This window comes from Rhinolophus sinicus, linkage group LG06 (assembly GCF_036562045.2).
Source record: "Rhinolophus sinicus isolate RSC01 linkage group LG06, ASM3656204v1, whole genome shotgun sequence".
In the NCBI taxonomy this organism is placed as follows: domain Eukaryota; kingdom Metazoa; phylum Chordata; class Mammalia; order Chiroptera; family Rhinolophidae; genus Rhinolophus; species Rhinolophus sinicus.
In genome coordinates, this window is record NC_133756.1 from 102,568,345 (window position 1) to 102,584,910 (window position 16,566).

A 16,566-nucleotide genomic window follows, 5' to 3' on the forward strand; every position below is an offset into this window, starting at 1 on the left:
GTAGGAATGACAGGGGTGAAGTCTGTCCAACTGAGGTGCAGAAGCAAGATTATCAACCATCCCAAATGGTCCACTCAGCCATGAAGGAGCCGTCCAATGTTATCACGGATACCTTGGTCGAGATACAATGGAGGTGTCCAAGAATGAGAAAAGACCTTGTATGATTCCTAAACTTGGCTTTCCTTTCCCTATGCTTTTGTGTGTCCTAAGACTACCCGGATAGTGGATGCCCAGTCTTTCTGGAACATGAATAGTGGCCATTTCCTTAAAATGGTTCCTGGTCAGTCATGCATCTTGGTACCTTCAGTCAACAAACTAATGTGATATGGATCAACATCTTCCCTTAGTTAGAAACACTAAGATAATGGCAAGGAGATTTTCTGAAATCAACACTGCCATCTCCCACACACATAAGGAAGGCTCATCTACCAAGCTGAGTTGAAGCCAGATTACCTAGGATATGAGGGCAAAGGTAAGACCTTGCACAGGGAAAGGACTTCAGCTTACTACCTGCCATAAAGGAAAAAGGAATTTCTGCACTTTCAAGGAGGTGGGGTGTTCTGAGTTGAAGCAAGGCCCTCTTTAGGTGCCAGAGCAGGGCTTATTGCATTACGGGGTTATTAAGTTTCAGAATGTGCTGGGTTCAGCTGGCTTTACTTCCCTGGTGAACCAGGCTGGGTGCATAGGAGAGGTTACTGAATTGACTATGGCTGAAGGACGGATCGATGAGTGAGTCCTCTACCTCTGCTCCAGAGGTGGGTCTCTGGCGGGTGTGATATGCCTGCACCCCTCCCCTTTGGGCAACTGGCATCTGGTCAGGAGCTAGGCCTTCCTCAGGCTCATGTACTGCACCCAACCCACCTACAGCAGCAACAGCTCCACACCCAACACACTCAGAGACCCACGGGATAATACGCGTTGCTGGACAGAGTTTTTAGACACTCTATTCCTCTCCACCCCAATCTGGTGCCTTATGGAGAGTTAAATAGGAATTCTCCTAATACATTAATAGGTTTGGTAACAGAGGCAGCTCCATGTGTTCTCTGGTGTCAGACAGCCTGGGTTTAAACCCCAGTTCCATCACTTCCTAGCTGCATGAATTTGGAAGAGTAATTTACCCTCTCTGTGACTCAGTTTGTTCCTCTGTGTGGAGGATAATAATAGCACCTATTTCCTATGGCTGTTGTGAGAATTGAGATTACGTGTGGAAAACACATGCCTAGAAGAGTGCCCGGTATGTGGTAAGGACCCAGTGAGCTCTAGATCCCTACTTGAAGCTCCAGTGAAAACCGAAGGCATCTCACACTTAGCGCATCTAACACACCAGCTTCTCTGTTAATATTCTCATCTTATTCACGGCAACGCCATTCTTCTAATTGTTCTGGCCAAAGTCCTTGGTGTCACCTGTGACTCCTCCCTTTCTCTCACCCCGAAGACTCTTGGTTCTTTCTTCAAAATATATCCAGAACTGGACTACCACCACCCTGGTCCAAACCACCACTGTCTCTTGCCAGATTACAGAAACCTTCTATCTGGTCTCTCTGTTTCTGTCTTTGAACCCCCACAGTCTGTTCTCAATGCAGCAACCAAAATGATGCTATTAAAATGTAAGTCACATCACATCCAAATCCTCTGCTCAAAGCTGGTACAACCACTTCCTGTCTCGCATGGAGTAAAAGCCAAATTTCCTTCAAATAGTCCAGAAGGCCCTAAATGATCTGCCATCTCCTGCCCCACCTGTCTGACCTCGTCTCCTGCTACTCTCTTCATTTAGCCTTCTCTAGTCACACTGGCTTCTTCTTTAAACACAAGGAACACTTGTGCCTCAGGGCCTTTGCACGTACTGTTCCCCCTGCCTGGGACATTCTTCCTCCAGATACCTGCATTATTGGCTTTGTCACTTCCTTCAGGTCTATACACACAGTCACCTACCTCCTCAGTGATGTCTTCCCTTTTAAAACTTCACCTTTTCCCTGATAGCTCAGATCCTCCTGCCTTGCTTTATTTTTCTCCTTAGCACGTTTCACTATTTAATATGCTATGTCTTTGACGTATTTATTTTATCACCTGTGTCCTCTATTAGATATTAAGCTCCATGAGCCTCGTTATTTTTGTCTGTTTGATTCTCTGTTCTATTCTCAGGGCCTAGAACAGTGCCTGACACATAACAGGTGCTCAAGTAAATATTTGTTGACTTAAAGAATTGATCAGCAGAGGGCCCAGGGCTTTGTTAAAGCATCAGGTATTGCTGCGGACTGAAGGTCAGTCAAAACACAAGACCAATCATCCCTAAAACTATGGTGCAAGTCAATGGGAACATGTGAGTTAACTTATATATTCAAATACTATTGCAGCCATCTGTTTACTCTGCAAAATGAACTGTACCCATATTTTCAGCTTTGATTACAATTATAAAATGCCCTTAGCTTGACCTCTTTTGATTGAGCCGCACTCCTGTCAGGCACTGGGTCAATAAACGCATGACTGGAGTACTCACTGGTACTTCTATTTTTGGTTTACCCTATGAGTCGTTTTCTTTTTTATTTCTCCTTCCTTTCAGTGGCCACATAAATATATCAGCAGGCAACAAATTATTACTGCCACAGACGCCAAGGTCTGTGCAACAAAAGGGTATGTGACTACTCAGGAGACATGATAGGCAACTTGAAGGAGAACACATTCTTGAACTAACGGTAATTCTAGGAGCAAGACCAGATCACTGGAAGCAAACGCTACCGGCAAGTAGGAGGATTTATTTTCTCATATTTTCACTTGTCGAGCTGACAGGTTAAAAGGAAGAGAAATCTGAAACCCAAAGAATAAAATCTTTAGGGTGGCCGGATGGCTCAGTTGGTTAGAGCGCGAGCTCTGAACAGGGCTGCCGGTTCGATTCCCGCATGGGCCAGTGAGCTGCACCCTCCACAACTAGATTGAAGGCAATGACTTGGAGCTGATGGGCCTGGAGAAACACACTGTTTCCCAATATTCCAAAATAAAAAAATTTTTTAAATTAAAAAAAAAAAAAGAATAAAATCTTTATTCCTCAAGGAAAGCACCATTCAATCACCAGGAGCTAATAACTGAACTAATGACAATTTGAAGGTGGGGTTTTTGAGAATAGTGTGTTAGAAGCAAAGCCATAAATCACCCGAAGAACTGGATTAATTCAGTAAAATAAAAATAAAATAACAAATCCAGTTGGTCAATTTGAAATCTGGAGAGAAAACACTGACACTGTAATGGGAAGACAGCAAGACAAAGTAGAGAGAAGGCCTAAGAACTTTGGAGTTGGGCAACCATAAACTTTAATCCAAGCTTTGCCACTTAGCAGCTGTATGATCTTGAATAAGTTATATAATCACTCTGAACATCAGTTTCCTAAACTATAAAGCACAGATCATACCGTTTTTCCCCCAAAATAAGACCTAGCCAGACCATCAGCTCTAATGCGCCTTTTGGAGAAAAAATTACTATAAGACCAGGTCTTATATAATTCTTGCTCCAAAAGACGCATTAGAGCTGATTGTCTGGCTAGGTCTTATTTTTGGGGAAAAACGGTATGATCCGTGCTTATATTACTGTATGACTGAGTCTAATATACTACAATATAAGACCGAGTATAATATAATATAATACCAGGTCTTATATTAATTTTTGTTCCAAAAGACACATTAGAGCTGATGGGCTGGCTAGGTCTTATTTTCGGGGAAACACGGTAATACCTAGACTTGTATGAATGAGTTATTTTGTGAAGACCCTTGCCCATAGTAAGGAATCAATAAATGATAGATCCTTCCCTGGATTGTCCAAATTTAAGTCTGAACTGAAAGAATGGTGTACAGATCTGCCACCACTGGACTATTTCAGGACCAAATGTCCCTACAATGTTCTGCCAATATAGGCAAGTACCTTAACTTGCTCCTGAGAATGACTGCGAATCAAATGGAAACACTGAATTCAGAGATAAAGAAAAACATGAGAAAAGGAGAAAAATACAATAAAGGGTAGCCTTCATGAGCCCGTTTTTTTTTTTGTTTGTTTGTTTGGGGTTTTTTTTTTGGTTTTTTTTTGCTATTTGCACTCCAGTAAGGAAAAAATTGTGAGAATCAGAATTGTCTTGTTTGCTGCATCCCTTACACTGAGATTTAAGTGTATGATATGTTCCATATATCTATTCTCTGACACAATGAAAAGAGGACGATGTTAAAATAAATTAATGTGTCAAGGTATGTAATCAAGTCACTGTTGGAAACTAAAGATCAAGAACTTAATCAAAGTTCTAACTTGTGACAACATTCACGTGCATTTACTAAGATTTGAAATATGACCTCACTGGGCCCGTTAGGAAAATGCTTTTGAGTTAACCATAATATCTTTTCACTGCAGAGTCACTAACACCTAAGCAACATTTATGTGGCCAAATATGTGCTCTTACTTGCCCTACAACTGTTGAGAAAGAGAAATGGAGTAGAAATCATGATTTCCATATAAAAGATGAGCATAAAATTCCAATAACCATTAATGCAGTGGATCCACTGTGAAATCAAAGAATCTCCATGGTATATTAAAAGAGCCCTTGAACTAGAGTTCTAATCCAAGCTGTGTGACCTTGGGCACATCAATTAACCTCTCTGAGCCAGTTTTCTCATCTCTACAATGAAGACAATATCTACTGCACAGTATTTTGTAAGATAAACTATCAAGTATAAGCTGAATATAAAGCCAGATTCTTCCAGTATTCATATTTATAAAATGATAAGGTCTTACACGTTGGCTTCTAGCACGAACTGACAATGTGCTTTGGAAAGCCATCACTGGTATCCTCACCACAAATTCTTCCATCAAATGGAAAGGAGTTCAGAGACCAAAAGGTTTGAGGCTGTACTGAACTGAGAATCTAGTTCTCAGTTCTCTGGAGTCTTGACTGGAAACCTTCACACTATCTCCATCATGCTAATGTGGACACATTTTCTCATCTTTTTTTTTTTTCTTCCTTCTCCCCGTTCTCAATTTAAAGGAGACCACATTTCATATAAAACCTACACCATCCCTGTTTTCCCTGCTTCCTTTTAAAGTTCTCATTCCATCCCTCAGAAGACCCCATTTAAATTCCTCCAGTGTAGGTAGACATGGGGTCCTGTGTCTGACAGTAAAGAGCTGTGATCCAGAGAAGAGATTCAAATCATGTGGGGGTAGAGCTAGGCCTGATGGGGCAGACTTAGAGGAAGGTTGCAGCTCTGCATATGGAACGTTTGTAACGGGGGCTGCCGGCCAGTCATGGGACAAGCTTCTGAAGTGGTAAGCACCCCACCAGCAAAGGTCACGCTGACCATCGCACCTGCTGCAGCCTGACTGACTCAACCATCAAACTCTGTTATTCAACACTTATGAGTGCATTCCACGTCCTCGGCACTTGGAAAACGAGCATGAGTAAGACTCAGTCCTCAGCTCTCAGGGGCTCATGATGGGAAACAAACACATAAGCAGGTAATTATAAAACAATGTGGTAAGTACAAAAATAGAGAGATTATAGGAGCAGTGAGAGGCAGATCGAACTCAGGAAGTGGACCTAACACAGATGGATGGGCGATTCTTTCTGGAAGAGGTGACACTTCGGCAGTTTTAAAAGATGGAGCAGGGGAGGAGGAAGTGAGAGGCAAGATGGGGGCAGTGTAGAAAGGGCATTAGCAGCAAAAGGAATCAGCATAAGCAAAGAAACAGATGTAACAAACAGTATGGCTTATGAGGCCCTCTGGGCAGCTGGATAATACTAGAACTTAACAAGTGAGGGTGGGGAGGACTGAGAAACAAGGTGGGGCTGGAACAGGATCCAGGGCATGGGGGACTTGTACAGTGCATTCTTCAGGATGTACTTTGTTCTGCAGGTGTGGGGCAGCCAACACCTTAAAGGTGTTAAGGAAAGAGTGACTCAGTTTCTATGATCTTTGCTTTAGGAGTTGTTTTGTTTTGTTTTTTGTTTTTTTCAGAGGGAAATTGCAAGGACAGCCGTGAAACCTGCTGAGTTGGGCTTTGGGAACCCCAGGGCCAGTGCAGCCCTGCCCAACTCATTACTGAAGGTAAGCCCAAAGCTCCTTTGGTATCTGACCTCTTCCTCTCCTGTGTGCCAGGCCTCTCCGTAACGCTGACCTCATAAAAAGGTGATGTGGACATAAGACGACTCAGCATTACCCAGTGCTTTGAAGCAGCCAGAAGTCCATGCTGACCCTGGGCATCTTTCTGCAGTGGGGACCTTGGCAGTGAGGCAGGCCTCAGGGAGCAGGCAGCACAGCGGTCAGGTTTGCTGCAGTGTGCTCCGGAGCCTGCCTGCTTCTCATCTTGCAGCTTCTCCCGCCCTCTTCCACTGCCTCGCTCCTAACACCCTCTGGCTCCTAGCTGACTTCACAGGAAGGGGGCAGTGGGACATAAGACCATCATGCAGGAAAAAGCATCAGCCACTGTGACATCCCAACCTCCCTCGCTGGGAACTCTGGGTCCTGTCCTTTTCCAAAACACTGTATATCTCACCTCTAGAGCTGCCACTTGGAACTATTTCCCCCTCCTTTCCCAACCTCTTTTATCTCCTTAGTCCCATTCCTCATTATCCGTCCACCCCAGGGGCCCAGGCTCTCCGCTGCCTAGGGGATGGTTCTGACCACTTCCTCTCTGCCGAACCTTGCTCCTTTGTGACTGCTCCCACAACTGCATGCACGGCTCTGCCTACCGAAGCCCTCTTTGATTACGCCTTCATACATGACCCCTCCCTTCCACTATTCCCCGTCATTCTGAACATGTGAGTAGACTGTAATCTTTTCAATTGCACAGGTTAGATGCTCCAACCACTCCCCACACACTAATACCTGACTCTGCATTTCTCACTTGTGATGTTGCCTCTACTTGGAATGTCCTCCTCCTCCTCCTCGCGTCCCTTCTGAACTCCCCTCATCCTTCCAGGCACAGCTCAAATGTCATCCTGACCCTGAGGCTTTCCCCTATCACCTCCAAGACAGATTACATCCAGTAGGACTTTGTTTACCTTTAGTAAATTATGGGCTTTTGCTCATGTCACAATAACAGCTAGTACTTAGGTGCCAGGCACCTCTCAGAGAATTTTCTATGTAATAACTCATTTAATCTACCCTGTTATTATCTCCAGGTTTACAGCTGGTCAGTGGAGGAACTAAGACTTGAACATACACAGCATGGCTCTCAGCACCACCTCTCCACCCAGCATGCTTCATCTACAGACCAGGAAGCCCTTGAAGTTCAAGAGCTACACTCTATTCTCCTGGTACTCTAAGTGCCTGGCACACAGCAGGTGATTACTAAATGTGTTCTGAATTTAACTGAAATTTGTTTAGCATGCATTCCCGTGTCTTCCTCACGTGTTTCCCCAAAATAAGACCTAGCCGGACAATCAGCTCTAATGCGTCTTTTGGAGCAAAAATTAATATAAGGCCGGTTTTATTTTACTATACTATCAGACCGGGTCTTATATAATATAATAAATATAATATAATATATAATATAATACCAGGTCTTATATTAATTTTTGCTTCAAAAGACACAGTAGAGCTGATTGTCCGGCTAGGTCTTATTTTCGGGGAAATAGGGTATGTTTTTCCTCCCCAGGGCATCCATGGGATCTTCAAAAAGAAAGACCAGATCATCTGTTTTATCCCACAGGCCCACAATCACAACGCATAATGAGCTGGGGAATAAGAAGAGCGCTCCGAGGGGTGCAGTTGGGGGCAAACTAGTTTTAGATTAATATGTGTCTTAAGGGTGCACAATTTACAAAGGCTTTTTCAGATGCCTGATCTCATAGGTCCTGACATCAACAGGTGCGGGTGGGTGGAATGGATGCAGAGAAGGTAAGGAGACTCAGGTGCAGATTGCATGAGATCTAGTCAAGCTCTGAGAGCTAGAAATATCTGAATGAGAGCACAGAGATTACAACCCAGGGTTCTGAATGAAGCACCTGAAAGTGGGTCTCCGGTTCACCCATGTGGTTCCGGGCAGCTGTGGCCATCAGGAATAGCAGGCTGAGTGGGTCAGCTCCTCCCCCAGCTAGGGTGGCCTTGGCAAGCTGCGGCAGGTGCAGAGGCAGGTGGGAGGCCGGTGAGGGCAAGAAATGGCCAGAGGGGAGGCTGGCTGGGTGTTCTAGAGAGGAGACTGGCTGAGCAGAGGTGGGGCAAGATGTGTTAGGTCAGGGTCAGCGGGGCATCTGGGGACCTAAGTGTTTGGTGACCCTTACCAGACGGGACAGTACACTCTAAGAGGTGACATGATTTCCAAGTAGTCTGATAATATAAAGAGTCAGGAAAAACTGGTTTGTCCTCCCCATTAATTGGAAGTAGTCAATGTTTCCCTATCATTTATAATTATCCCATTGCCTTTCTAAAAATCTATACCTTTATTGTCCTAACTCAATACACTTCAGACCGAATTTACTTGATGTCCTGCACAGACAGGAAGGATTTTCAGCTGCAGGCGGCCTCTGCAAAATGGAAGCTTTCCCTAATATAAAGGGCAGTGAACTTCTAGCCAAAAGACCTATCCTCTCTTACCAGCTGGGTGGTCTTCGGCAAGTCTTTTCACCACCCCAGGTCTTGATCTACCCTTTTGCAAAATGGGCATGAAAATGCCCACGCACCTACCCATTGCCCCCAAATTGTGGTAATGACCTGCTCCAAGGCCTATGAGCTCCCAGCTTAGACTTCCTGCTGAGATGAATGGTCTCCTGGGTTTCGGTCTCACCATCCTCACTATTCAGGAAATGAATGAGACACTGCAGATGTCTACACAGAAATGCAGGGAGAACCACCTCCCACTGGGAACCGCCCACTGGAGACCTCCGTCCGTGCGGTTTTAGTGAAAGCTCGCAGATCGCTGAGCTCCAGCGGTGGCGTTGACAGGGGCGGGCGAGGTACGCTGTAACTCCGGGGGCGCAGTGGGGTGGATCCGAAACCCGCGTTTCCTGACTCTGCCGCTGAGGGCGTGGGGGCTCCCTTTTCCCGCCCTACCCCTAGCGGTGGCAGCTAAGCGCCCTTGGAGCCCAGCCCAGCTGTCGGGCTGGGGGACCACCTTGCTTACCTGGGGCTCCACCAGCCAGCGCTCTTCAGCGCCGCCGGGCGCCAGGCGCGGGGCGCGGAACGCCGAGTACACGGGGATGTGGTCCCGGGTGCTGTACAAAGTGGCGAAGCGCTCAGTGCCCTCGGAGCGCTGACAGATCTTCACGTGTCCCTCGGCCGCCAGCCCCGCAGGCGGGGTCTCGGCATAGAAGAACTGGTCACATTCTCCAAAGCCGGCGTCCTCCTGGCCCACCAGCCGGCCTTCCAGCAGCGCGCCCACGGCGAGGATGCTGCCCAGCGCGAGCCAGCGCGCGGGGCCCATGGCGGCCTCTGTGAGCGCGGGGCGGCCACAGAGCGAGCTCTGCCGGCCGGGAGTGGAGCTCGAGGCCGCGAGCGCGGCTGGGAGGGGAAGTCGGAACCCCGGCGCGGGCTGCTGAGCTGGGCCAAGCTGGGCGGCCCCGGCGGCAGGGGCGGGTCCACGTCCCCGGGCCGCGCCTCCTGAGCACCCTCCCTCCCTGAAGATGGCTGCAGAGGCCCAGTGCCGGGGCCGGAGGATGCTGGCAACGTCCCCTGGGCTGTAGGCCGGCCTGGAGACGCAGGGCACCTGCCACTGCACTGCCTCGTCTCCGCAGTCCGCAAGAACGCGCGCTCCGAAGAGTGGAAGATTTGAGCGGAGTCAGCCTAAGCCGAAGGACTGGGAAGGGACGGTCCCTTGGGCTGCGTGCCCCAGGGACCCTCGGGAATGCAAAGGGGCGGTGTGAGATGCTCACGGAACTGTGGTTCTTCTTAGTGGCTGGGCAGAGACCTCCTCTGAAATCCAATGAAAAGTAGTCTCCCCTCCCAACTAAATGCTCAACCGTTTTCACAGGAACACAATTTTGATGCCGTTATGGCAGATCAGAAGCCCCGAGACCCAAGTTAAGAAATCCTCTTATAGGAAATTCCTAACCTAGATAGACAGAATGGCCCTGTGGTTTACTTGGGGCAAAGCTTAGAAACAAAATCAATACCAAGAAAACAAGAAGACCAGCCAGCATCATTGGTTAATAGATTCATTGATTCATTGCTTCATTCATCCCACTGAGCACCTACGTGCCAGCCTGGGTCAGGTGGCAGGGTTCAGTGGTAAATAAGGTCAGAGTCCCTGTGGTCATGAAGATGACAGTCTAGTGGGAAAGCTTGTCATTAGTCAAAGAAACATTCTATTAAAGGAATGAGTAAACACTGAACATGGATCTATGAGAACCAGACCCCTACAGCGATTCAGGTATGGTCTGGGGTTTGCTTGAAGAAGTGGTGTCTGAGCTGAGACCTAAAGGATGACATTAACGGGGCCAGCTGCTCTGCCTTCGACCAAGTAAGGGCAGTGCCGGGAACTATCACGCAGCCAATGAGTTCTGTAACATTGACTTCATGCTGTCTCCAGCTTCATTCCAGTGCAAGACTGACATAAACCATTGTACCACAGAACTTGAAGTTGGTAGGAAAGACAGACGGACAAGCAACTACAATACAGTGTGAAGGAAGTGTGTTATGAGAGCAGATAAGGGTCACCTAGGCTAATCTGGGAAGAAGCTAACCTGGACAGACCATGGGAATGGTATAATAGAAAATCACACTTAATGATAACATACATTGAAATAGTGGCTCATAAACTAGAATAATTTCTAGGTGCCTGAAGCTACTTCTTTGGCTCTCCTATCTGTAGACTGTCCGGCACGCGTATGAACTTGACAAATAATAAGTAAATTAACTCCCTTTGGATTAATAGGAGAGGTGAGGAGGCTGAGGAATAGCTCCTATTTTGGGTTAGAATCCCTGATTTATTTTCCTAATAGTGACTAAATCTAAGAAAGCATGCCTGCTTCAAATCCTCTAGTGAGAGGCAGAAGGCCTCTGAGTCAAAAGGGTTATTGACACCCAGGCCAACAGAAGGCTGAGTCATGCTCAACTAAAATTGTGGGCAGAGCTGTCTTCTTTCTAGCAAAGCTACACTTTGGATGATGTCTAAAAGTAATATTAGACAACTTCAATGCCCCTGGAAGAAGTGCACCTGTGTACACATACACACTCTCTCCCCGTTAGACTGCACTAAAAAAGACGCCTGATCCAACTAATGGGCACTTCTGGGGTGTTCAACTGTCTTTTGGGTATTTGTCCAGATGTTAGAGAATTACTTCAGACTGGAATAGCTTTGAATCCTTCATACAGAGAAATATTTGAAATAATTTTTTGATGTACCTCAATAAAAAATAAATTCATGAATAAAAATTTTTTAAATAATTTTTCTGAAACTTTTTTTTGGCTTTCCATATCTATAGGGAGAAGAGTGTAGTGATTATGAGATTGAACTCTGGAGTCAGACTGTCTGGGAGACAGTAATGCTGTCTCTTTTTAATGGCCATGTGATCTTGGGCAAATTATTGAGTCTCTCTATGCCTCAATTCTCTCACCTATAAAATGAGGATAATGAACCTACCTGCTAGTGTTGTTTTAAGTTTTAAATGTATTCATATACCATGTTTCATTGATTCTAAGATATGCATTTTTTTCACATTTTAATGTCTCTGAAATTAAAGAGACTCTCAAGCCTCTTCCCACCAAACTTAATTTAGCTCAACTTCTGTGCCCCAAAAAGAGTTTATTCAGAGAACAGACATGCAGACATGAGTGAATATTGTATATTTAGAAAGGGGAATAAACGAACTTCCCTGGCTTTTTGTTTCTTGCTGATTATATGTTCCCTTTTAAAATGTATTCAGCTGTCAATGTGAGAATGTACAACATTCTGTTTTAAATGTCCACATTTTTAATTTTCTCCATTTTAAATAATATTTATGTTTTTGATCTGTATATTTTTATTTATCTAGAATATATATTGCCTTTGCATTAAGAAAGTAAAAAAACAAAACAACAACAAAAAACTTTCCAGGAAAAAAAGGAAACTTTTTGTTAAAGTGCTATTAACATGATTCTAATAGAAAAATTAGGAAAGTACAATAAAAAACGTTACGCATCTTATGATCACACTGTGTGAACATATGCAAAGGATAATAGGAGACTGAGAGAGTTCAATAATTGTATGATAGAATAAGTAAAATTATTTTATTCTATTTTTATATGTTTAAAATTTTATATAGGGGCCGGCCCGGTGGCTCAGGCGGTTAGAGCTCCATGCTCCTAACTCCGAAGGCTGCCGGTTCGATTCCCACATGGGCCAGTGGGCTCTCAACCACAAGGTTGCCAGTTCAACTCCTCGAGTTCCGCAAGGGATGGTGGGCTCTGCCCCCTGCAACTAAGGTTGAACACGGCACCTTGAGCTGAGCTGCCTCCCGGATGGCTCAGCTGGTTGGAGTGTGGGCTCTCAACCACAAGGTTGCCAGTTCAATTCCTTGACTCCCGCAAGGGATGGTGGGCAGCGCCCCCTGCAACTAGCAACGGCAACTGGACCTGGAGCTAGCAAGAACAACTTGAAGCTGAAAAGCACCCTCCACAACTGAGATTGAAAGGAAAACAACTTGACTTGGGAAAAAAAAAAAAAAAGGCCTGGAAGTACACAGTGTTCCCCAATAAAGTCCTGTTCCCCTTCCCCAATTTAAAAAAAAAAAAAAAAAAAAAAAAAAATTTATATAGAGAAACTATCTTGGAAAAGAGAAAACCAAAGTACTTTTTTAAAACAAATAATATTAAAGTCAGTTGAAGTTTGGAAACCACTGTAGATTTAGTAAGTATAAATTTTAGAAAAATCTCAGGAGGATTTCATTTTCAGTAGTTGTTCATAGATCACTGTCATTCTACCTTATGCTACAAATACGAAATGAAGTTTCTGATGAAGCAAGATGACCAAAATCTACATTCTCAGATATGGATAAATTGCTTGGCTTGGCTCTCTTGCCTAATCTGTATTAATGTTATTTAATATTTGTCGTAGTCCTTTCAGGCTAAAACAAAATGTCATAGACTGGGTTGCTTATAAACAACAAACATTTATTTTGCACAGTTCTGGAGGCTGGGAAGTCCAAGATCAAAGCGCCAGTAGAATCAGTGTCTGGTGAGAGCCCACTTCCTTGTTCATAGACAGGTGTCCCCACATAGAAGGGGCAAGTGAGCTCTCTGGGGTCTCTTCTATAAGAGCACTAATCACTTTCATGAGGATTCCACTCTCCAACCTAATTACTTTCCACAGGCCCTACTTCTAAACACAATCATGCAATAAGTTCCAATGTCTGAAATTTGAGGGGACACAAACATTCAGTCTACGGCAATATTACTGAAGACAACAGCCTGCTCAGTGGGTGAAGGAAGTCTGTTTAAATTAAGTAGATGATCTCTTTCTTCCAAATACTGATGTGCATAGAAGAGAAACTTAGTTATTCATTCAACAAACACTGAGTGCCCCCCTTCCCCTTGTGGGCCAGGCTCAGTGCTAATTGCTGGGGACACAGAATGAATAAAATATGGTCTCAACTGTCCTGGAACTCCCTGTCTAAGGTACCAGGTCACCTGTGTTTTAAACACAGAACTTTAAACATTTATTTCAGAAATCCATCTGTCCAAGTATCTATTCCATTGTAATTACTTATGAGTTTAAAACAGTTACTGTTTGTCACTAAAAAATAATTAAGGAAAATATTCAGTCTTATCTCTACCCATGTGTGTCTGTCTTAGTCGGCACGTAACAGCATATGCGAATTGTAAAAAAGCTCCAAAAGTGCAGATAAATGGAAAAAGCATAGGTTTGGGCATCAAGAGACTGTGGTTTAAATTTGAGCTCTGCCACTTACAAGTTATATGAGCTTTCTGAACCTTAAATCTCTCATCTGCAAAATGGCAATAATACCTACCTCATATTGTTGACATGAGAATCAAATTAAATAACCAATATGAAGTACCTAACCTATTGCAAAACTCAGTAAATACTAGTTCGTTTCTTCCATAGAGTTCCTCTATAGGTAGGTGGCCAGACTTCCAGTTAGGAAAAAAATTAATAACCCACAATTACAAAAATCTGGAAATTGCAACACAGGTATTTTAGGGCTTTGGTTTTATTTTCAGAAAGATTAAATGTTGTTTATAGATAGGTTAGCTGCAAGATTCAACTTGGCAATTCAATTCTAAATCAAGGCAGCATCTTCAGGGCACAGACCTTTACAGCACAACCCTCCTGAAACCAAAAGACCCTCCTGGGTCCATCTGCTTTGACCAAGTATCAGCTCACCTTCTGATGCATTAGCACTGGAATCATTGTGGGCATTAGGACAACGTCTGTTAAACTTTGTATGTGTAGGAGGCAACAGAGTCAAATAAATATGATCTCTACCACACTGTACAGCATTAATTTCCACAAGGGTTCAGGCAACTAACTAAAAATTAGAGGAAAAAAAGCACATTCAGTAGCTATTAAGAAACATTTAAATTACCTTACAGAAGTGAAATGAGAGCATTCTGAAGACAAGGGAGGGGCAAAGAAAGTCCCAGCATTTCGTGCTAAGACCTAGCAGTTTCATCATATATAACTACCCTCCTCTGATTTGTCTAAAAAGGCTTTATTGTATTGAGAAAAATGCAAAGGAGCAGAAAGAACCAGGACATCAGTCACATTTATTGAACTATTTACTGTCCCCCTAGACTTGCTATCTGGTTCCTCTGCATCCTAATTTTGGCCACCTGTGGTGACTAGATAGATGACTTGCCATTTTCACCACAGACCTGGGTATTACTGTTTGTCTCCATGTGAAGATGCCTCCTCTTGATGCTCCCAAGAGCTCTCCCTACATTTCCAAAGGCATCTAGACTGTGGACTCAGTTCCTGGGTCTCTCACCTGTCTCCTTCACCTTGTCTAACACAGTGGAAGCCCCCTGCACCTTGCAGCAAATCCTACTATTAAACTCGCTGGGCATTTGAGGGCTTTGTCTTTGCTTTGTTAATCTGCTCCACATGTACCCAGGACCCAACAATGAGGGCATCTGTTGCAAATCTAACATTAGCAACAAGCACAAGTCACATCATCTTATATAAAGAGAATATTGAGGGAGAAACATTCAGTCACTAGGAGAGATGTGTCAGCATGAAACAAGGAGCTCTGTCAAATGCTGGCTGTCTGTTTGTTATTCAGGGAGGGAGGAGGGTTAGAAAGGGAGAAAATGGAGAGTATAAATGCTTCTTTCCTCTAATCTGCTGTCCTGGGGAAATACAACACACTGCACAAGTCCTACCATATCTGGCCCCAGGTCAGGCAGGGGTCCACTGGGACCGTAGAGGACATACAGTGATCTTAGACTGTGAGAGTCAGAAACAGTCGTGCTTAGGCCTAGGCACATGGACGCTTCGTCTGAGGGTCTAACTAACTAACAAGCCACCTGAATTACAAGCCTTTGGCCACGTGACTTAGAGGACTCTCGTTGTCTCACCTTTTTGAAGAACTTCAGCTGTAGAGCAAGATCATTTAGGGTAGTTGCCATGGGCTTGCTGAACCTTTACAATGCAAATAAAGTTTAGAACAAGGGGCACGTTGCTGAGGTCAGTGGGCCAGCTCTGGCCTCTGAAAATGTTTCATTTAGCCAATAGGGCTTTTAAATTTTTTGAATTAGTTGACAACATTTAAAATTCTGAAGATTTTTTTTTCATAAAATTCCAATTTTTGCAATTTCTCTTGAAAATTCAGAAAATGACAACCCCGTGACCCTGCTTCCTACAAAACAGTAAGCTGGCCCTGGGGAAAGTCCTTGGCCTTCCGATGGGGCATGAGCCGTCATCCTGACAGCAATGCTCACTTAGATAACTTGCCTGAGCCCGGTGGGAATATGAATTTTCCACCAGGGAGAATGGGCTCACGGGAAAGGTCGAATCTCTGGCTGGGTTTTCTCTGGGTGCTGTGAGCAACGGGTGCTGTGACCCATGGGCAGGGGATGAAGGAAGGAGAAGGACCCCATTTCAAGGAAATACAAACTCCCACCGCAGAACAGCCACGCCCCATCCACGCGGGATGGAGTGAGAGAGACAGTGCCAGCCAATGCAGCCTGGACCCTGTAACCGATGACAAAGAGAAACAGAAATGTTGGCCAAAAAGCCTGCACAGAGCCGTGTCACGTGTCCCATTAGCTGGAATGAAGACGGAGGAATGGTGGGGGCGGGAGAGAAGAATGTGTCCTCTCCGTGTCCCTTTGTACTTCCACTGGGCCTGAAATGAAACAAAATAAACCAGAACTCTCATTGGTAGTTGCTGAAGAAACTAAAGTCCCATCTACCCCTGCAGCCTAGCTCCCCATGGGCAACTTGATGCATATGGGCATTGCCCAGGGAGCTCTTGTACTCCAGCCAATTGCATGGAATTTTGGAGGAGAGGGGCAGTGGGGGTCCAGGCATCATTATGTTTCAAATGGAATTCCAATGTGTCAAGAACTAGCATGCTGGAGCAGTGCTTTCCAGTCTTAAATTTGCCCGTGACTCACCTGGGATCTAGTTTAAAAAAATGCAGATTCTGAGTCATAGACT

The 16,566-nt window shown here is 44.7% G+C and overlaps 1 protein-coding gene across 1 annotated transcript in view; it reads right to left on the bottom strand.

Moving 5' to 3' along the window:
• The window catches only part of ENDOD1 (endonuclease domain containing 1), a 33,526-nt gene extending 23,714 nt beyond the window's left edge, over positions 1 to 9,812 (bottom strand). The window contains exon 1 of the mRNA XM_019737555.2: positions 9,094 to 9,812. Within this exon, the coding sequence (XP_019593114.2) occupies positions 9,094 to 9,393 (300 nt within the window). The 5' untranslated portion in view covers positions 9,394 to 9,812. The remainder of the gene's footprint in view (positions 1 to 9,093) is intronic.
• Between the last annotated feature and the right edge of the window lie 6,754 nt (positions 9,813 to 16,566).